The sequence below is a fragment of the Lepisosteus oculatus genome, chromosome 11 (assembly GCF_040954835.1).
Source record: "Lepisosteus oculatus isolate fLepOcu1 chromosome 11, fLepOcu1.hap2, whole genome shotgun sequence".
In the NCBI taxonomy this organism is placed as follows: Eukaryota; Metazoa; Chordata; class Actinopteri; order Semionotiformes; family Lepisosteidae; genus Lepisosteus; species Lepisosteus oculatus.
In genome coordinates this window covers 18,126,654-18,148,913 of record NC_090706.1, presented here as the reverse complement: position 1 = coordinate 18,148,913, position 22,260 = coordinate 18,126,654, and the positions used below count along the sequence as shown (strand labels likewise).

Here is a 22,260-nt window from a genome sequence, read left to right as displayed (position 1 = left end):
AAAATGGTAATAAAACCCAATTTATGGACAATATAACCAGTATATGAAATAATGAAAACAATTTGAACTTAACTTAGTGGGTAATCTGTATAGCAATAGGATTTTGAGAGATAGCTAGAATGCTTTTAGAAAAGGCAGATCATGCTTAACTAACATCGAAGGACCCCAACAAGCAACAGTGGTAATGCAGACAAACAGAAGTTGTTATGCTTATTTTTTAGATGGTTTTTCATTTTCATTTTTAGAAGTCCTCTATTCTAAAATTGCAGGTGGTAGGTATTCATCTGTATTAAGACCACTGCTCTTCCTTGTTTATAGCAATGATGTATGTTCTGTTGTAGTCTGCAAATTAGTCCGGTTTGTAATGGGTTTTAGTCCGGTTTGTAGATGGATCTGCAGACTCTAGAATCAAATTAAATGTATAATAGAGATGAATATTGCATGAATGACATTTGTTCTAGCTAGGTGATAAGGAAGATTGTTAGTTGCAAATAAAACTATGACATGTAAATCTAAAATGGGGAACATTCAGCTTGAAAAAAGGGATTGCCAAAGACTTGGATACCTATTTGCCCAAGTTTATGTGATTAGCGAAGCAATAAAAAAAGGCAAACAGGTTTAGGATGTAGTTATAACACAATTTTTAAATCAAGGGATGTAAAATCATAATTAGAATATGATGCACAGTACATTTAATTGCAATATGAGAATATTATGGCTCTGCAAAGCATACCAAGACAAGAAACCAGCTTCAAAGTCACATCCTTTTCGTAAAAGGCTAAAAGATTTTCCAAACAGAGAAAACGATGCGAGTATCTGGTTCAAGTACTCACAATCCACAAAGGCATTGACAATGTCAACCCAGTTGACTTCTTAAGAATCGGTAAAGAAACATGGACAAGGGGATTCAGATGGAAACTGTGGGGATGTTGATTTACACAAAGGGTTGTGGAGGTCTGGCACAAGAGCCAGTTATGTTGCTGAAGTCAATAGCAATTGCTCCTTTCAGTAAAAGGCTAGATGAGATCATTAGATCAATTATATGCCAGCGATTAACTTAACATAAGCCAGATGGCCTCCTTCTTCTCTCCAAACTTTCTTTCCCTTCAAACAACTACAATATTTCCAGAGTGTGTACGTGCATTTTCAGTTGTCTGAAATCATTGATATTTAATAGAAGCCCCCACTTTTAAGGTGATTTAGTACCCCCTTTGTAGCAGATAAGTTTAAGTTTGGTTCCGTTTTATTTTGACCTCTGTGTTCTCTTTGTAAGAAGCGTGCCCCACTCAGGAAAATGCTGCAAAAGTCACACTTTAACCACTTCCTTAAAGGAGCTGTGTGTGTGTAATATCTTAAAGTGAAACTTCCACCAAATCCCCTTGCTAGGTTTTGCAAATATTTCAGATAATGCACTGGGTTCTGCAATTGCTCTTTCTGAACCTTGCAGCCTTTTTTATGTTAATTGTTACCACATTTCCACTCTTATGTACCATAAACTGTTACACTGGATTTTTCGTAGAGTGCCCTGGGGCTCTTTTGGCTATCCTCCTGGCCCATGAAAGTCTGTCATTTTTCTAACCCCTTCATCCAATTCAGGGTCAGGGGGGTGTTGGAGCCCATCCCAGTAAGCAACAGGTGCAAGACAGGGCACCAGTCCATCACAGGAGACAGACCCACCAGGTCCAGTTATCCCAGAAGTCCATTAACCAACCAGTATGTCTTTGGATTGTGGAAGGAAACCTGAGCACCCGGAGGAAACTCGGATGAGCTCAGGGAAAACATACAAACTCCACACAGACAGCACCCCAGGTCCGGAATTGAACCCAGGGCCCCAGTGCTCTGAGGCGGGAATGCTAACTGCAGTGCTACCATGCCAGCCTGGCCCATGAAACTGAAAAGGAAAAAATATTTTAACGGAAAACATAGACTTGGGTATGGTACACCAAAATGGAAGAAAATGAAATGGGCCCACTAACATTTCAGCGCAGAAGCTGCTTACATATATCTGTAACTAATGACAAGTTTGCCCTTTTCACTTAATTGTTAAAACGATATCGAAGAATGTTTTATCTGAGTAAATAACAGGGGGAAAAACAACAGATTAGATGTAAGCTATTCATGCATGTAATTTTAAAAGTAATCTCATCTGAATTTTTGCGTGCATGTTTTTAGGAAAATCAATACCCAAGATTGGAATCTTTTATTTAAAGGTTTTTTGGAATCCTTCCGATGAGTTATTCATGTAACTTTGATTGTTGTATATGCATTCAGCTGAGAGGGTATAGGCAATAGGCAATGAGGCAACCTGTTGAATGTCAGACCTGGTACAAAAAAAAAAACCCATCCTGATGGCCTTCCCAGTAGTGGAGCCAAGTCCCCTCTTTCATGATGAATCAGGGTTTGCACAGACTGTGCTGATGAATGTAGGTGAGTTTGGTACATATTGATGCTCTAGTTGTTGAATGGAAAAGCCTGATTGATATGGGGGGTTTCAGTGTGATGGTCTGGGCAGCAGTGTCTCCACCAGCAGTGACTGAGGGTAACCCTCCATTGCTTGAGTCCTGAGACCTGTGCTTTCCCCCATTCCCGTGGTCATGTAGACATAAGCACTGCACTGCATGCCCGCACCCTGTTGCTGTAGCCACCTCTTTCTTGTGTGAAGAGAATGGCAAGACGATCTTCTGCTCTCCAGAACAGAACATCTCCATGTTGTGGGATGACGTGTGGCATCTAGGGCTCAGAGACCAGTGAACAGGCCCATGCTTGTCTGGGCAAAATCTCACAAGGCTGCAAGAGAGCATCTGCCACCTGGCACACAGCCTGTGTCCCAGTGTTTCACTGCTGGCCTCACGCACTACAAGCCTATGACTTTCATAGGAGAAAATCTGGTGATCACCAGTATTAATGGGTGGAGTGATTTTTACCCATATCATACTGGTGCTTCTGCTACAAAAGAAGATGGACGTTTTCTTGACCCCTGTGGATTTGTTTCTATTATGAATGGCAAGTTTCTTCTTACTCAGTATGTAAATACTATAGGACACCCACAGCTTGCCTGTCTTTCTTGTTTGGCTTAGCGTTAGTAATTCAATGATACGCAGGAGGAGGAGGTAATCGGAAAATGGAGGCAGTTGCGTTTTCTTTAAAAAAAAAAGAACTCGCTCTGACAGTTTGTCATCCTGCTGCAGGAGGGAGACTGAGACACTTCCTGTACACATCGGCAGACGAGGAAGAACATTGGTTTGCTAGGCAGTTGCTGTCATCTGCGCCTTTTCTTTTTTACGAAAGGCGCTCACTGAACCTTTTCTGCTTTGAAAGAAGAAAACTGAAGGGAACTCTAAAAGACAAGAGCCTCTCATCCCTGCTGTGGTGTGGTGGGGTGGGGGGGGGAGAAACAGGTTTAATTTCTCCCTACAAGTCTTCGTTTTTTTTCTGTGGACGGATTTGGACCAGTCTAGTCATATTTATGAACAAGCTCCTACGGAAGGGGCAGTTAGGGGAGAGTGGGGTGATCTGTATGGCAGAGTCTGGGGCTCAGAGTTGGATCTAGAAACAGCCTGGGCCTGTCCTCTGGAGACAGAGTGACTGCAGTGGAATTGGAGAAATGGGCGACTCTGTAGAAGAGGGTGAGTACTCTGCATGTGAGAGTGGGTTATGAGCTGTCGAAGGGCTTTCGCAGACATTGATTTTGGCTGTGCTTGCACTGGGGCATGGGCTTAGACTGGCTGGGTGAATGTTGCCCCTTTGTGGTTCTTTAATTCCAGCAAAACCTGTTCAAACCCAAAATGTACTAAATTGGAATCCTGCAGTTTATTTCCAGTTGATATGGCCATGTGCAATGTTACTGGTTTAGGATTCCAACTAAGTAACCAAAGGAGGCCTTTCAGCCTGGTTTGCTTTTTTAATGTTTAGGGTGGTGATCGTACACCTTTTCTGCAAGCGGTCTTGGTAAATCTGCATGCAGGACTTGATCTGGACATTCCTTCTACACTTGCAGTGCTTTCTCCCTGTTTAATAGATCTGTTCGTACCCTCAGATACGAATGTGTAGAATCCCGCCACAGAAAAAATTACCCCTTTTTCAAAATAAAGGCCGTTCTGTGCCCAAGCCATAGATGCAACTTAGCTTTGCTGCTTAAGGATTTACAAGAGACTAAGCTACTAGAAATGGACATTTGGTTTTGCTGTGTTTTATGATTGGTGTTTTGTCATCTTTTCCTGCCACTTTTACTCTCTCCCCCTTGTCGGATCTGCACATTATAAGATATGACAGGATGGAATGTGCTTGTGAGCTTTCTGGAAATTCAACTGGTCCTGAAAGCAGAGAGTCAATCTTGTTAAATTGGCAGCTCTTCCAGGAAGGCTTATCACAGTGCTGCAGAGAAAAGCTGTGAAGGCTATTAAGACTAGGCCCAGGAAGGATGTGCTGCTCACTTTCAGTCATGACCACAGGCATGTGCTGGCGTTAAGGTATAATGACATGCCACACAGGATGACAAGATTTTCTTTTGTGATGGGTTGAGTTGCAGTGGTGAACCACAAACTGTTGAGAGCTCAGCCTTGTCCTTGCAATCGCCCACAAATAATAAATGAAAGAGAATGAGCAGGCTTCAGAGACCACCCTTATAATAATAATCAAGGGTTATGGGGTTGGCTTTAGTGAAAGTGGCATTGGGAAATTGGGCGGGGAGCTATGCATTACAAAACATGGCTGCAATCACTTCAATCATATGGCTTTTACAGCCCATCCAAAACAGCACAAGAACATTAAGCAACTCGTTCAGGGTAGCGGACGGTGAGTCATTAGCCATGCTGAAAACTCTGCTGAGTGTCTCCTTTATAACCATGCAAATACCTTAAGCACTGCACTACCTAGATGCTGTTTTATATGTGGGCGGGCATTGTTCCTTCTTGCTTTTTAAACAACGTTACCTACAGCAGACTTGTCTCCCTGCCCAGGAACTAAATGGCGTTGTGTGTCGCTTCCTGTAAGATCGTATTTCTCAACGTACGGTTTCGGAATGCTTAAGATGTCAAGGTTACTGAGCATTCTGGCAAAGCATACTTGACCTAGGTTTCTTGCGGGCCAGAGAAAGTAGGCGTACAGTCTTGCTTTCTCTTCTTTCATTGCCCTTACTTATGCAGTGCTCAGAATAAGAAGCACAGTCACTAGTCTCTGCAGGGGCAGTGGTCTTGAAGCCAGGCAAACACTTTGATCCATGGGTTCCTTTTGAAATCGGCGTCCATCTCTACCATATGAATGGCTTCCCAGCCTCTGTGTATTTCTGTTCTTCAAAATGGCTTTTCACAGAGGTGCTTTAATCCCTTTCAGTATTGAAGCAACACCCCACCCCAAAGCTTTGTTGAAGGACTGAAATTTAAAATTGCCTCCCCCACCCACCTTCCCAGACCTGTGTTAAAATGGCTCCTGACTCTTTTTTTTAACAAGTTGCCCAAATCGGACCTATATGTACAAAGTGATTGACGTCAAGGAAAGCAGGATGTGGTTGACCTAACTGGAACGCAACCTTGCAGAGAACCAGAGAGAGAGAGGCTTATAAAAACTTCAGCCAGCTGCTGTATACACACATGCGCCTCAAGGCTAAGCTAGAAAACCTCTATTTCGGGCATGGAACTTCAAGCAGGGGCCTCACAAGGCCCCCTTGAATCTCTTTTTGTTCGAACGTGAGTGTTCAATTAACACATTTTCAAAATAAAGTGTATTTACAGTTTATTACACAAGTCCTTCACGTCATTAAAGATGGTTACCTACAACTCGCCTCCAAGCCTGGTTACAGATGTAAGTTATGCACCTAATTTAATAATTCAACCAAATATGGAGCAGAGAATATGGAGCAAATGGAGTGTGAGACCCCATCTTATAGCCATGCTACAATTAGGACTGTTCTTATACCTGTCAAAAATGATAGTCCACGTTTCAGCAAACGTAGTTCAAGTCAACAAACTGCAGATGGATCTTGGAGCACTTTACAGTACAGAAGATTAAGGCAGTTTCCACAATGGTTGCAATGCCAAGCACAGACTGCACATGCCAAGATCAGCCTGAAGGCAGTGAAACTTAAAGAAATAAGATGATAAAGGTGGAGAGGGCACAGTCTGAAAGAGGTTTTGGAGATTGTAGGTGGTCAGGCTAAATTCCTGGCCTGTACTGCGCTCTCTCCTATGCTCATAGAGCTCCCAGCGGTGGCCATGAGTCTGTCCCCGCTGCAATGGGGTCAAGTAGCTTGATCGCTATCATAAAGTTCTGGGTTGTCTCTGTGCCAGTATTGTCTTCCAAAGTGTTATTCAAAGCGGGTATTTGCAATTCTGATGGTTTTTGGTACTATTCCTCTAGTGGGTGACGCTTTTTAAAAAAAATTTAAGTGATCCCCAGTACAGAGGTCAGACAGATGTCCTGCAGTACAACTGAACCGGCAGGCTGATGCTGTGCAGCAATGCCTTAGAGCTCAGTGCTTCCTTTCTGGCTAGTGGTGTGGAAATAGACAGGGTTGAAAGTGGGGGAAATTTTGTGTTCTTCTGAGGCTTGGCCCAGATGTGTGTGGGCTCAGAGTGGTGGGTGGACTGACAGTAGGCAGTTCTCAATGGCGGCGAATGTGTCTTGGAGAGGGTGGGTGGAGATTTTGGACTCTTAAGGTGCTGCAGCTGCCCTAGATAGCTCTCCCAGCTCTCGGTCGACAATAGCAGAAGTTCAGCGTCATGCTGCTTTTCTTCAGTTTTCACTTCTTCACGCCCTCAGTTCCCGTTTGAGCGAGCTGGCAACGCCGGCCACCTAATCACAAGACTCGATCACACCCCCTGCACGTATATTTATAGAATTTTTCTTGACCATTGTCGTCATCCATTCTTTGAACCATTACATTTTCTTCTGCCTTGCGAAAGCTCGAATGTTGCTCTGCAAAGGGAGGGAGATTTCAGTTTTTGTCTGCACTCTCACCTATTCAGTTGAGGGCTGGTGTTGCATTCCCTGGTAATTCACTAAATTTGTCATTAATCCAGCTGGTCACTATCAGCTGGAGGCATGGTGAAGACATTTGTCTAGACACAATGCCACACAAATCCTTTCCTGCACCAGCAGAGCAATAAAGATGAGCAGGATGAGAATGAGCCTCCACGCTCCTTCATCATACCCATTCATCTGCAAGCTCATCAGTGCTGAGAAGAGTTTGAAGAGTGGTGTTTCTGTTGCTGATATCACTCTGGTAGAAGTTGCTGGTTTTGCTGTTTTTATATTGGTGATCTAATCTAAGCCCAAACCCCGATGGTCTGATGTGTTCTGAACTGCATGCTACATATGACAGCTGTGTGGTCTAGTGGGTAAGGCTCAGGACTTGGAATAGGAAGGTTGTGGGTTCAAATACCATGTGGGACACAGCAGTGTATCTTTGAGCAAGGTTTCTACCTGCACCGCAGAAATTCCCAGCTGCTTATATGGGCAGAAAGTTTGGTTGGTTAGGATAGATGTTACATTTTTCCACTTAGTTCTGTCTTTGCTGTAATTGACTTACCTAGATTGTTTGAGAAGAGAAATGTTTCTTATACAGTATGTCGCCTGAAGGACCAAAGAGTGAAACTATAGGTATCAACTGCTTACAGTATTTGACAGTCTTTATGAATGTACTGTAGTTGGGAGAAAGTTTGAGTGATGAAAACAATCTCTTCATAAAATAAGTGGTCACTTTTCTTCTAATGGGGGAGTTGAAAGTTCCTGGTCTTGCTAAGGCGTATTTAGAATGCCCTCTTGTGCAAGAAAAAGGGCGGACTTCTCTTCCTTTTCCTTGAATTTTGTGCAGATTTTGAAAGACCTTAACAGAGTTGGGTGGCGGGAGGGGGAGGGGTGGAGTAAGATTGAAGAGCAAGAGTTTGAGAGGAGAGCGAGCCTGCCTGGCAGTGAGAGAGAGGGAGGTGGTTGTGAATGGGAGGACGCACTGTTATGAAAAAATGAGCAAAGATTTATGCTTTGAATGGTGGCCTAACGGAATATCAATGATAAATTCCAAACTGGGAGGTACAGAATCGGAGCATATTTATTAACACTTCTAAACGGAGTGCACAAGTGACAAGAGAAAAGAGCAAAGGTACAAAGAAACTGGGACATAATGAAATTGAATCTGTACTGTAAGTGCACATGAAGTAATGGTAATGCTTTTCAGCCTGTCTGAGTGCATACTGTACATGTTCTAATGTTTACAAAAGTGCATCTGTCTTGTCCTTGACTAATTTAAATGCAAATAAAAAGTTTGCATTTAAACAAATACAACAAATAAGAAGTTCATGGATACTTTAAAGAGAATGTGCTCTTAATCACAGGCTACTTAATTTTTCATTTGCAGTATGTTTTTAAGCTTAATTTCCTCTCCTAATATATTGTCCCTGGAGAAGGAAAGTTTTTTGGAGGAATATCTGATCTCTGTAAATTGGTCACATCTGAGAGCTTTTCAGTCATAACCATGGAAGCTGATTTTTCATAAGATGATGAGAATCCGTTAAACCACGTTCAAGTATTTGTGTAAGCAAGGACAGTGCAGGAAGATGGGTTTTTAGAGCATTTAAAGGCCTTGAGTATCTCCAGAATGTTTAATCTCATTTGGAATGAAAATCAGAAGACTGAATTCACCCAGGACCAGGGTGGGGAGTTGCTGCTAGAGTCAATCCTTTCTTCCCTTGGATCCTGTAGATCTTGGAGAAGGCTGTTTTATTTGGTGGAATAGTTACAGTGAAGTACAGCAGTGAGTGCAGCAGAGCACAGAACCATTAAGTAGTATAAACACCCAGATGAGGGGGGAAATGTACCTTTCAGACTCCAGTACATTTCCTTCTAGATGTCACTGCTGTTGTGGTCTTGAGCTTTTATTGTTTCACAGACAGGAAGCTGTTGCATTTCAAACCAATGTTCGTGTGCAGATTTGTAGATAAGCATCAAAAGCCAGCTTGTTTTAAAGGTGGACTGTACCTGAGTATTCGCAAAAAAAAAGGTCCGCTTTCTGATCAACATTGACTGAATGCCAGTTTGCATATTTTTCTGTGCAGTTTAAATAAGTTGCTAGATTGTTTTACTCTTTGCTAGGATAGCTTGGATAAGAAGTGGGACACCAAAGACAAAAAAAAAGTATTGCTAATAATAACTACTTGGGGTAAACTCCAGCTACCAATATTTTTGGTAATATTAATGTAATTTATTGGGACCGTAAAAAAAAAGAATGGTAAGCAGGGAATTATTTCCCTTAAAAAAATAACAGGGTTAAGGGACCAGGAGTACATAAATATTTCACAGAGGATGTTAAGTGTGACATTTCTCTAAGAATCCATTTCAACAGTATGAGAGACCAGGACGTGATGACAGAAGTCTACAGTAGTGTACATTTATGTTTTCCCTGTATAAACCAAATGGTTACTGTAATGATCCATTAAAGTGGACACTTTAAATGTACTTTATCCTTATATGAAACATTTTAGAAACACTCAGAATTTGAAAAATAATGAATGAGAGAGCATTGAGAATGAGGGCTGAACATTTAATAATACTTAACAGTACACATGAAGATGAATGCAACACTGCAGAATACTTTGAAATTCACCTTTATGTGCCCTGTAATACTACATAGTTGCATTAAATACCATGTGATATACAAGCACATCTAATAGTGTATACTACTATGTTACTTGATAAGTTAAAATAATATTAAATACAGAATACATTACTTGGCTTATCTAGCAGCATAAGGGCAGAGCGGTGGCACTGTGGCTAAGGATCTGCGCCTGTGGCTGGAAGGTTGCCAGTTCAAATCTCGCAGCTGGCAGAGGAATCCTGCTCCAGGGGCACCTGGATATAAATGCTGTTCTGACCCCAAGCTTTTCTCTCTGTGTGTCTCATGGAGAGCAAGCTGGGGTATGTGAAAAGACAAATTCCTAATGCAAGAAATTGTATATGGCTAATAAAGTGATCTTATCTTGCTTGAAATAATAATCTGCTTGAAATTTTCCACTTTTCTCTAAATGCCAGGCATAGAAAAGACATAATTAAATAAACATCTCAAACTAATAGTTCTATATATATATATGATTTTTATGTGACACAAAAACAGTTTTGCAATGATTTGTTTTTACTAGAAATTTGCCATTTTCACTCTGCTTTTTAGGGTGGAGTTTGTCATTTGGGCATCAAATCAGTGAATTATCACGTTCACGATCATAAATACTCAATGGCATAAAAATCGGGAGATGTTAAATGTACCCCCTGTAATGACTTAGTTTCTGGGTGCAACATTCAGGTCTGGAATTGTTCTCCGTCCCCTCTACAACATTGATGCCTGATCGATCTGATTTGAGTGCCACCTGATGAGACTACCAGCCTCTTATTTTTTTGTTTTTGCAATTGTTTGAGAGACATTGAGAGAAATGCTCCACCAAGCCGCTTGTTTCCATGGCAGTGGTGGTTTAGAAGTAGCATTCGTTTGTGTGTATCAAATACACAGGAAACCCCAGTTCTTTGTACATTGGCTTGGTGTACAATTCTTTCCTGTATCTGTTTTTCTCACCGCTAAAACAGAATTAATTTGACTTTGTAAGCACTGGTATTATCTGGTTGCAGTTTTTATTTAATGTATCCTTTGCTGTGTGAAAAGAATGGGCAGATGCTCTTCTTATCTGTGCTTCTACCCATTAGCAATATTGTTTTTTTCCCCCATGATGCAACATTGATAGTAATAATAATTGCTTACAATTATGGACACTCCACTCAAAGTGCTTTACATGTAATGGGGACTCCCCTCCATCACCAGCAATGTGCAGCATCCACCTGGATGATGTGACGGCAGCCATAGTGCGCCAGAACGCTCACTACACATCAGCTATTACAGGGGGAAGACGAGTAATTAAGCTAATTTATAGATGGGGATTATTAGGAGGCCATGATTGGTAAGGGCCAATGGGGAAACCTGGCCAGGATGCCAGGGTAACACCTCTACTCTTTTCGAGAAACACCCATGGATTTTTATAATGACCAAAGAGAGTCAGGACCTCAGTTTTACGTCTCATTTGATGGGCGGTGCCTTTCTACAGTATAGTTTCCCCATCACTATACTGGGGCATTAGGGCCCATATAGACCGCAGGGTGAGTGCCCCCTGCTGGCCCCACTAACACCTCTTCCAGCAGCAACCTTAGTTTTTCCCAGGAGGTCTCCCATCCGGGTACTGACCAGGCTCACACCTGCTGAGCTTCAGTGGGCTGCCAGCTGTGAGTTGCAGGTGATATGGCTGCTGGCATATCATCAGCATAGTGCCTTACAGATGAGGCAGCACCGATTGGAGGAGGAGTACAGTATGTCTCTTGCTGACATCACTGTAAGCCTGGGAAACTGCAGATAGTGCTGTTTTGCTAAGAAAGCTCTGGCTAACTGACCCTATGCCAGTTGAAAGTACAGCTGTGTGCTGCTCTTTGGACAGTCCTGGGCAAAACGTTCAATGACGTGATCCAGTATCTAAATCATGCTGTCCGGACCATACTGTAGATGTTTTCATTCATGTTTTCCCTTGTATAAACAGAATGATTACTTTAATGACCTCTTAGATTGAGCACTTAAATGTAATTAATCCTTATCTGAAACGTTTTAGAAATGCTTAGAATTTGAAAAACAACAATGAATGAGAGAGAGCATGTACTTGAAGTGAGAGCTTATACTGGTTCAGGCTCCATTGGGACGATTTTCAAATTTACACGGTATATGCAAGTATAGAATTGGAACATAAAGCATTAAACATTTCTTAATGATTCACATGCATTTCTGAGTGGTCTGAAAGTCTTGGCATTTGGAAAGTCTTATTTCCATGTTGTGCACATGGAAGTATGCCTTCTGGGAGCTTTATTTGAAAGTAGAAATGAGGGATTGTGTTGACTTGTCTGCCTTTAGTGTAGAACTCCATTCTGGTTCCTCTTATAAAAAAAACCAACACATCTTCATTATGATTCATTATGAACAGCACAGTTTATTTAAAAATGGGCTTTGCTAATTTTGGCACCTGTGTGTAATTGTTTCTGGGTAATGTTGACTGCAAGATCTGAAGTCGTTTTTTTTTATTTAGCGTTCTGTCCCTGTGAGAGCTCTTTTGCTGTCTTGGTTAGAGGGAGTATGGTGTGTTGCTGCTCGGTTTCTGGACAGAGAAAAAGGGTCTTACTCTCTTCTTTCTCTAAAATACTTCCCCAATGCCCCTCTCACAGGGGAGCTTTCTGCGTGAGCGCTAATGGGCAAAGATAAGGTCTGAACTTTTGCTCTTGGCTGACTGGATTGTGCAATGAATTACAGGAATAACGCCTGAACAGTTTATGCATTTCCAAATGTAATCAAATAGTGTTGCTTTGTAAAACTGGAAACGGAGCAAAAAAATGGGTATTAAATACAGCTTGATCTTGTTCACAGGTGATCGCTGTAGCTGTCCTCTCTGCAAAAAAACTAATTTAGAAGTTGTTTTTTTATTCAGTGGCCTTGGGTTTGGGAAGGTGCTACATAAGTTATTACTCTTTACAATTCCTTTGCAGTCATAATATTCCTGTCCACAGCAATCCATTATTCATGTATTTATGAAGCACAAAAGACAGGGGATCTCAAACTCTGGTCTTGGAAAACTAAAATCCAGGGTTTACAGGTAGTCTTTAAATACTTCATTTCTAAAGGCTTGGAACAATATAAGTTTGATAGATTTAACGAGGTGGTTTGTTTTTGTTTAGAGATCTTTTAGGACACAAATCGGAATATCCTTCTGTCCTTAAAGACAGGCGTTACCTTTATTTGAAACATTGCTTGCTTAGTTGCTTAATGTATACTGCTTATACAGTACAAGGATTCCCAGTCTGTAAATACTGTAGGTGATTTAGGGTTCGACTTGAAATAGAATCCAATATGTAGACTGAAGCTGAGCAGTAATTGTGGTGATAATAGTAAAACAAAGCCATGGGAACAGTAGAACTATACAATCAGCTGGATGTAATTGATTATATATATGCAATTAACTTGACCAGTCAACTGAGTGCAGACCTTTACTTATAAGGCAAAAATTCCACTTGGTTACACAAATAGACAAAATTAGTGGTCAGGCATGTGGGTAAAAAGGCCACATATGGGTCAGCTCTGTCAGACTGCTGACTTAAGGCAACCTTTGAATGGAGCTGACCTGATTTTAACTTCTGCAGTACCTCGTTGTAGTTACTGGCTGCTTCAAATTGAAAAGCCTTCCAAATGTAGCAGAGGCTTACAGAAGAGCTGTACAGTGTTCATGTACTGGAACATCTGGAGGCCTGGCTTGCATCCCACCAGCTAGGGAGGATAAGAGTGGCCCAGACTAGAGAGCACCCAATGGCTTAAAACTTGTATTAATCCATATTTGGCACGGAGAACCTCTATGTGTGCTTTGGTTTGCAACAGGACTCCAGACGCAGACATCTAAGCGCAAGTTCATGCAGAAGAAAGCAGCCCTCCAAGTCTTAAGCATGCATTGAAACTGGAGGGTCTAGACTTGCTTGATGAGACCTCCATTTGAGGTCCTGACAACCTGACCATTAAAGATCCCATGATGCCATGGTGTTAAATTCTTCCGTTAAATTTGCATAAGAGCTACAGCTCCATACTTAAGTGGTTGGTCCACTTCAGGGTGAATGGAGGTCCCCTCTTTTCGTGAATGGCGTTGTGATCCTTTTGGAGAAGTACTGTAGAAGTGCAAGCAATTAGTATTATAAACAGGACTGCAAACAGTTCGACAGTCCTCCACTGCAATTAAAAAAACTAGTGATGTGTGAAGATGGCATTGTGAATGTGCTTGAATAAAGTGGCGTTTTTCTTTGAATGTGTATTTGTTTGCTTCCCTCTCTGGGAATAATGCATTAATCCTGTCCCCCTGTCTGTTTCTTTTTTCAGATGTGACCAGTCACTCCAAAGGAAGTGATACCAAGAGGTACAGCGAGATTTTCCGGGAGTTTGACGCCTTGGACATGTCCCTTGCGCAATCGTATGTATGCTTGACCCCGTGTGCTTTTAGTCCTATTTATATTTAACCTACTGTTGTCAAGCCTGTACCAAGGAAAGTGGGGGTGTTGCAAAGCCTGCTTATTTACCTGGCACAATGCTTGTGCCATCTTGGCCATCTTCTGAGATCTTCATCACCTGTGTCCCACCTCATAATTGTACCCCTTTATTTAGGTAAAATAGATGCCTACATGCATATAATCATAACATTCAAAAAACATTTTCTTTGAGCTTTTTGGTATATTTCTTCAGTCCCTCTCTAAAGTACCGCTGGATAGTTAAGCTTCTTATAGGCTTCAAACAAGATTCTCTCAAAAGTTTTTCCCCAGAAGAAGAGCCCATTGCCTTACTTGTAAAACCTCATCATGTCTCTGGCCCCTCCCTTCTCATAACTGTATCAATAACTGCCTGGATGCTTCTCCCCCAAACACACACACAGACACCCCACCAGACATGCTAGATGTTATCTGGAATACACTAGATAAGATTTTCTCTTCGGAAGGCACAGATGCCATCAGAGATAGTGTTGTTTCCGCTACAGTGTGCAACATCCTACCTGGTGCCAACAGTCAACCTAAAACGCTCACTGACTGATGGCGCAAACCACAATGTTGATGCTATCAGAAATAGTTAATGTTGTTTGTCCTCAGCGTAGCTATTGCAGTGTGCTGCTGTGGTGATTCGGCTTGTGTTCCAGTTAAAGAAGGCTACCATTGTTTTTCTCACCGTTGTGTAAAACCTAAAGCAGTGCTCCTTCTCAGCCTTTCTGTGGGAGGAAAGCTTTCATGCTGGAGTGCTGCTGGGATTGGGTACTTGGCTGGTGAAGTAGAAACTCCAGAGGTCACTGCTTGGTGGCTGCAGCTTTCATTTAGGGGAATAAATAGAAGTAAGTTTACCAGGCATGTAAGCCACATCTCCATTTCAGACAATATGTTCTCCACTGTCAGGGAGGCTGTTATGGCTGCCATGAATGTTTCCAGTAAGGCCTATTGTCTGGTGCCATAATCCTGGGTCAAGGACCTTTTTAAACATTTCTGCTAGAGCCCAAGGAGGTATGTTCCCTGATCACCTTAATTATCTAGAATAAGGGCATTTGTGATCTCACGGTTTCTTTGGCCAAATGCAATGATATCTTCCTAAGCCCTTCTTAAGATGTGGTGGGTGTGATAAACGTACTTTTCATCAACCTTTAAAGAAGCAGGAGTTACGGTAGACCTTCAGATCTGGATCATTTGGAGTCAACATTACATTTGTTTTTTGTTAACTTAGGGCTATGTTGAACTGGGGAGAAAGGAACTATTTTTTATTTCCTGTCTGTCCTTCAGTACCGTGGATATTCTTGCCACAGACCCCGACACCCAGTCCATCACAGAGACTGTATCTTCTGAAACCACAGAAATAGATGAGCTCACGGTGAGTAAGAATTCCGCTAACCTATCTACTGTGTCCAAATGGCACAATCACATTTCACCTTGACAGAAACCAGTTTACACCAGGGGTTCTTGATTAGGGTTCTACTGGGTCGTGGAGGTCCTGGGAGACTGTCCGGTGGGACTTCAGGAACAGTGGGACAATACTTCATCTCCTCATCTAGCACACTCAAATTGGCATGGCTATATGTTGCTCTGGCACTGCCTGATCTGCATTTTTTTACCTGAAATGTTACTTTTAAGATTTTGTAATGATGGAATCCTTATTAATTGCAAATTTTATGGAATAGTTCAGGTGCGTCAGCATGCGTAGGCTGCAAAGAAATAAGTGATAGGTTTATTCCATGCTGAAAAGAGAAGAAAGAAAACAGAATGTTTCTTTCTTCTCTTTTTAGCATGGAATAAACCTATCACTTGTTCCTATTTTATTAAATGTTTTTTGGGAGGAATTTATTGAAAACAAATAACTGAAAAGACTGACAACCCCTCATTTTACAGTACTAGTTAATGAAACTTAGTGTAATGCTGGGATCTCTATATTTATCATTCAACTTTAGTTCAATTGTGAGGTGGTAGAGCTTCCTGGGTAGGGAATTAGTGTTGCACCACCCTATAAAATCCACAGGAGATGAGATGTGTGTAACACTTTCTCTGGACCATTTCCTGTCCTTAAAAGCTTCTAAGAATCAATTTTTCCTTCAGCTGTCAGCATGTCAGATTGTGTTACTGAGACCAAATCCTAAAAGACTACAAAGAGAAAATATAAACTCAAAGTAGAGAAAGTGTACAGTATGTACATAATGCATTGAAAAAACAAATTCAAATCCCTTTAATCTTCAAGCATCTAGATCGAGTGTATCTAACGTGATAAAGAACTTAGCTATTTATTTCAGTGTTGAGCCAGATCAGGAGGGTAACCATTTTGCTTTTCATTTCAGTCTGATGACACATTTTATTTGGAGTACCGTGATGGGGAAGACCGGGAATGTATGTTCTCTAGTAAGTAAAATGATGAAGTTGTTTTCTTTCTTTTGCATTTGCTGTGCTAAGAAAACACCAATGCATTGTTGCTGATTAACTGGGTGCCCAACACAGACCCTTGGACAGGAGCCCCAGGCTGCAGAAGTGAAAGGCTGGTGTCTAATCCCATTGCATCTAATAATCCCCTGGACTGTAAACCAGGCTTTCGGAGATTAAATTGCTGCTCTGCCATATGTTAGGCCCTTTGGTGAAACGGACTTAAATCCAGGCCTGCAGAGGCAAAGAACTTGATGTGTTAATATGACTTGACAGAATCGTGCAGTGTCATGAGCTATGGCTTTTGAAGGATAATCATAGCATAGATATTGATGCAATAGAGGCAGTTGCCTGAGTATTTTACTGTGCGAGTACAGTATAGCTTTATTCTTTAATAGTTACTGAATTATACAGAGTAGTGCTGGAAAGATTGACTATTTCAGCAGACTGTTCCATATCATTTGAGCAAGCTGAGGATGATGCCCTGATACATTTCTCTGCCTTTACCTGAAATATGAAGAGCTGTGGGGGCATTGGGGGACCCCTATTCAGCACATCCAGGGCATGAAGTTTTGGGGATATCCCTTCCCCACCTTGCAAGTCCTTGGTGTGGAGGATGTGTGCCTGAGCCCAGGGACGAATTCTTTAATTGGGAAATGGTCAGCCACAATGCAGTTGAATCACAGAGTTGGAATATTATCCTTATTTGAATACAAAATAGGGTGGATATTGGTTGAATTAAAAATTGTTTAGCTCAGTTGGATGGTGATGTGGTCTGGTTGTAGTCCAAAAGACAGCATTTTGATCACTTTTCAATGGTGTTTTAGCACTGCGCTTATCATGTTCTGCTTTGCAGCATGCGTGTCAGGTTTTAGTCGCTAACGAAATAAAGGAGAGACTTTGATCACCCCATTGGTCTGTTACTCTTGTAATGGGCCCTGGCATTGGCGGTTATGCCTTTGTGTGGCTGTTTTGTGGAGGTTAAAAGTTAAAGCCAGGTCATATATCTTATGGCATTACCATAATGCATTATGTGGAGCAGATTTACTATGTATGCTTTTCCATATGATACACCTCCAAGGTATGAAAGATTACACCTTAACAGTAAACTGCCTTTTTCTCCCCCCTATCCCCATAATTTCCTATGGTTTATCTACTGTATACTTGCTACAGAAAGCCCTGTTAATACCATAATTTCCCATACTATAACATTGGGGGGGCTACCTGATGCAGCCCTTTAACATTTACTGTAGTGCTGTCATAGTCTGTTGTAGGAATCTCCTGAACACTGCTTTTCTGCATGCTGATCCAGAATACACCCATGGTATAAATTTCCATGCAAATCCACAATGCGAATCGTTACTGAATTACATGGAGCAGTGCTGGACTGTGTTTTAACAGCCTAGTCCTAGCTAATTTGCTCTTGATTGTTTGTAATTAGTCACACTAACAGATTGCCCTTTGGCAATGGGATTAGGAGTTGTGGATTATTCTCGGATCACATCTGTTCAGAGTCCTAATAGTACAGGTTGATCCAACCACTGAAACACTTGCAATAATTGGGGTTGGAGCAGGAATCTGATGCTGTTGAAAAGATAAATAGGATCAGTCTTCCTACCCACTGCTAGAGCTGTAACGTACAGTTCTGAAATGCCTCTGCTTTTTAAAAACAAATCAGACATTTTTGAAGAGCTAAAATTTTCATAAAACAGGTCCTCACTCTCAATCAGTTGTGCTGTCTGTGCAGATCAAATAACTTTCTAATTTCTTATCTTCTTGTTCTTTGGAAACGGTAAAAATGAATCAATTTGAATGGGTTTCACTGTCTTCCATTTTGGTAAACCAGCTGTTTCTGTCTGTGCATCTGTGTTGTAATTGTAGTGGGAAAGAACGGATGCTTATCAGGAAGATGAGTCAGTTGTACAAATAATGATTGGCGGTATATTGAGTTACATTACTTTCAGCTAAAAAGGGCTTGAAGCTCCCTTGGGTTCTGGAACAAAACTGTGTCTTAGCAAACGGCTGGCCTTCATGGCTACATAGTAATGCTTACAGGAATGTAGAATGCCTAAAACAACGAAAGAAAGGTTTTAAGGAAGAGCATCCCAGAAAGTGTCGTGGGCACATTCAGAAATGGGGAAGTTTTCACAGTGACTTATTCACAGCAATTCCAGAGAAATCATCTCATGTGTGACATTTCTGATGTACCAGAGGGTTTTCCCCATAGATTTCCATCAGTGTTTTTGTGTCGGGGGTGGTGATGCGGGTTTTCTTAGAAATGCATTTTAATTTTTAATGAACTTTCAGGAAATTAAATCCCACCATCAAAATAAACGAGTGCAAAAATCAGCACATCAGTGCTGTATTTTTTTCTTTTTTGGGGTGACCTAGGAAAATCTTTAATTATTGACAGGGTCCGATCGATTTTTTTTTCACCTCATTCTGCAGCAGGTTTGCAAGCTACTGTACATGTAAAATCCACATGTGAAAAAGGCACAGGATGACCGATTCCTTTGCCACTCCAATGTAAAAGGGAATAGGCAGTAATGAATTAAAAGGTTTCAGTAAATAACTGCAGATTTAAGTACTGAAACCGGTGTGAAACAAGTAAATGGGTTTCTCGCTAAGTTAGTGACAGCGGGATTGTTGGAGGTGGATTTCATCAATGAATGCTAGGGCAAAAATTCTCCAATTTCTCCCCTAGTGAGCATGTTGGCCGAGCTGGGCTTTGGCTTTCCCCTGAATCTGACATGACAGACTAATTTACAGTGACCTCAGTATTGATATCCTCCAACATTGGTTCTCCGTCCAGGGCAGGTCTATCATTAATATGCTCTCTCACACACTGTAATCTTGGCTCTACCTGATTTAATCTGATTTTCGGTCAAAGACAGCTGTCTCTTCAAACACATGCAGACCACACAGCTGGATTTGAAGCTGAAGAGGATTTGGGCTTAGGTGACAGATGATAGCTATGTAAGGGATATAGAGAAGTGCCAGAATTCTGTCACAGTGTATTAATTGCCTTGATTTATCAAAGGTTAATGTGGGAAATCATTTTTTTAACTCTTTCACTAAAGCTGAACAGTTGTCCAGTGGCTGTTGCCACATTCTTTCCCCATTTAGTTCTAATTACTGTACATTGAATTGGGTGGGTGGGGTTTGGGATTCTCGCTCGCATCAAGCAGTTGAAAATATTGGCGTTGTTAACCTTTAACATTTACAAGTGAACCAATTGTTTACATGTCAGGGTTTCCCATTGTCTTTAATGACTGTCCTAATAGTGTTTCTCCAAAGGGGTCCTAATGTCTACAGAATACTTTTTGGGATTACAGTGTGGGCTCAGTTTGAGGGCTTCTGCTAGTGTAGCATATGCCTCGTCTTTCTCACACCTGAAGAAGGCTCCATGGCCGAAACGTGTTTTCTTTCTTCTTTTTTTCAGCATGGAATAAACCTATTACTTGTTCCTTTGCAGCCTACGCATGCTGACGCAGCTACCCACCTGAACTAGTGTAACATATGTTCTTTGCATTGTATCAAGTAAATGGATCAGTTAATAGACTGGCTGGAATTTCCATGTAAGACCGTGCTAGTCTGTTTTTGGATGTTCATACATCGGGCCTTAATGATAATTCACATATCAGTCTGGTTTGAGATCACCGAGTTTATCGGAGAGATGTAAAAATCAGCTATTCTAAAAGAATTGGTCTGCGGTAGTCCTTCCATTGCTTACTCAGTGCTGAAAGCTATTTTGTAATAAAATCATCATTTATGATGTACAGTATGTCCTAAGGATGACTACAGTAGTGCTTCTCCTGTTTGTAAAACCATAATTACAAATGAGTGAACTGAGCCTGTTAGTAATTGATCCAAGCATCTCATAAAGCCATTTCTTGTACAAAGTCAGGGTATAGACTTTGACAAAATGGTGTGTAACTTGTCCCACACTCCCACAATCTTTTGTGTCAGTAAGTGCCTCCTGTCCTGATTAGCAATGGCAACCAGCTGTCTTGAAAGAAGCCAGGGTATCAGCTTTAAAAACACGATAGTGTAGCTTGTCCACACTCCCACAACCCTTAAGAGACTTGTATCTGTATATGGAGAGATTACAACACTGCTGTAGTGCAATTACTTGTAAAAATGAGAATGTTTCAGTTCTTGATTATAGGACTACATACTTGCTTCCTACAGCAGAAAAGATTCAGAAAGGTGTGAATTTCACTGGTGTTCCACCTACCTGGAGGTCCAAGAATTGTTAATGTCCCGGACAAGTGATCCAAAAAGCACAGGGGCCAGTACTGGTGATTCATGGCTCCCAAGGCCATTGGCCATCCTTGACTTACGTCAAGAACCAGATTGAACTGTGTCCCACATTGCAAGGCAATCAGCCCGTTTGCGGTTTCTGGAAAGGGGCTTGGCCCAGCTCCGCGAGAAAAAGAAGCTTCCACCATCTTCCATGGCAAGCCCTGTCACACTGTTGGTGCTAAATCCCATTCCTCCTTAATGCCTGTCACTGCCACAGTCTGCTCCAGGACAGAGCTAATCCTTATCCTGATGCAGAGAAAGATGGGGAGAGCGAGAGGCAGAGGGGGAAAAGCAGTCTGTTATACAGGCATGTCTGCGTTGTTGGCTTAATAATATTTCTCAAACTGGAGCACATCCGAGTGGTCTAAATCGGCCGGAGTGGACATACAAATTTACCCTGTTGGACTATGTGAGCACTTGCACCCATGGGACTGTGAAATCTGGAGGAATTCTGTGGTTGGAACCGTGAGGTGGCTGTCTTGGTTAGAGACGCGTGAGGTTATGGAATGGCCTTGGCGCGTCCTTACAAGTAGGAGAGAGTGAAAAAGCTAACTTTGGGTAAAGGGATTAGACGCTGATGCACATTTATAAAACTGAAAGTGAAAGAGACTTTTCTTCTCTGTTACAATTGAACTTAAGATGTTAGAACCTCTCCTGTAAGAGTCATTGGTATTTAACAAGAAAGTCAAGAAAAAAGCAGTTCATTTATAGGTGAAGCTGGGAAGGGTCTTAGTATTGGTTTGTCCATAGTAATGGAAAATGAAGGCGTTGTGGGAAGGCAGTATAGTTAGGAATTGATGTGTCAGAAGTATCTTGGTGTCGAGGATGGCCGGATGATGAGCTGTTAGGAAAGTGAGTATGCTGAGAAACCAATAAGGAAGCCTCAAACTGCAGTTTGGGGAGGAAGGAAGTAGCTAGCATTCAGTCATTCCAGTGGTACAACCTAGGAGCAGCTGCGGGTGTTGATCTTTCAGGGTGGCCAGGGGAACAGAGAATTGCAATGCCGAGTGTAGGAACAGCGGAGATAAATTTGGTCACACTGTGACGCCGTGCAGGGAAACGAGTTGCCCTACGTGGGAAGAGGCTGAGAGAGGCGATTGCAAACCTGCGGTGAAATCCTTCAGTGACAGGAGACTTGAGAGAGACTGATCAGCTGGGGATCTGTTAGAAAGGAGGAGGTGTGCTTTAACAAATCCCTCATAGCGTTTGGACCACAAATGAAGAAGAAAGGTCTAGTAAATCTGTGAAGCAGATTGGTCTGTTGAGGTGAATAGATGAACTCGTCTTTATTGGGCATCGAAGACATGGATAGAGAGAGAAGTAAGCCAGTCCTGTTTGTTGTGCACGAGTGTGATGGGAGAGTGACAGTACTTTAAACTCCAGTGTACCTGAAATGGTCTCGAATCAGTCATAAATCCAAAGCAGTTTGTCTTTCCTGTTCCGTTACCGCTGTGTGAAGGATCTGCCAATTTTCAC

At 41.8% G+C, this 22,260-nt stretch overlaps 1 protein-coding gene across 3 annotated transcripts in view; it reads left to right on the top strand.

The window, feature by feature from the left end:
- Positions 1-22,260, top strand: part of gmip (GEM interacting protein) — a 51,159-nt gene that overhangs the window by 8,029 nt on the left and 20,870 nt on the right. The window contains exons 1-4 of one of the 3 annotated variants that reach the window (XM_015349229.2): positions 3,207-3,626; positions 13,925-14,015; positions 15,358-15,445; positions 16,401-16,461. In XM_015349229.2, the coding sequence (XP_015204715.2) occupies positions 3,605-3,626; positions 13,925-14,015; positions 15,358-15,445; positions 16,401-16,461 (262 nt within the window). In that variant the 5' untranslated portion in view covers positions 3,207-3,604. Of the gene's footprint in view, positions 1-3,206; positions 3,627-13,924; positions 14,016-15,357; positions 15,446-16,400; positions 16,462-21,061; positions 22,105-22,260 lie in introns of those variants that run through there. The other 2 variants (XM_015349228.2, XM_015349232.2) reach the window with 2 other exon arrangements.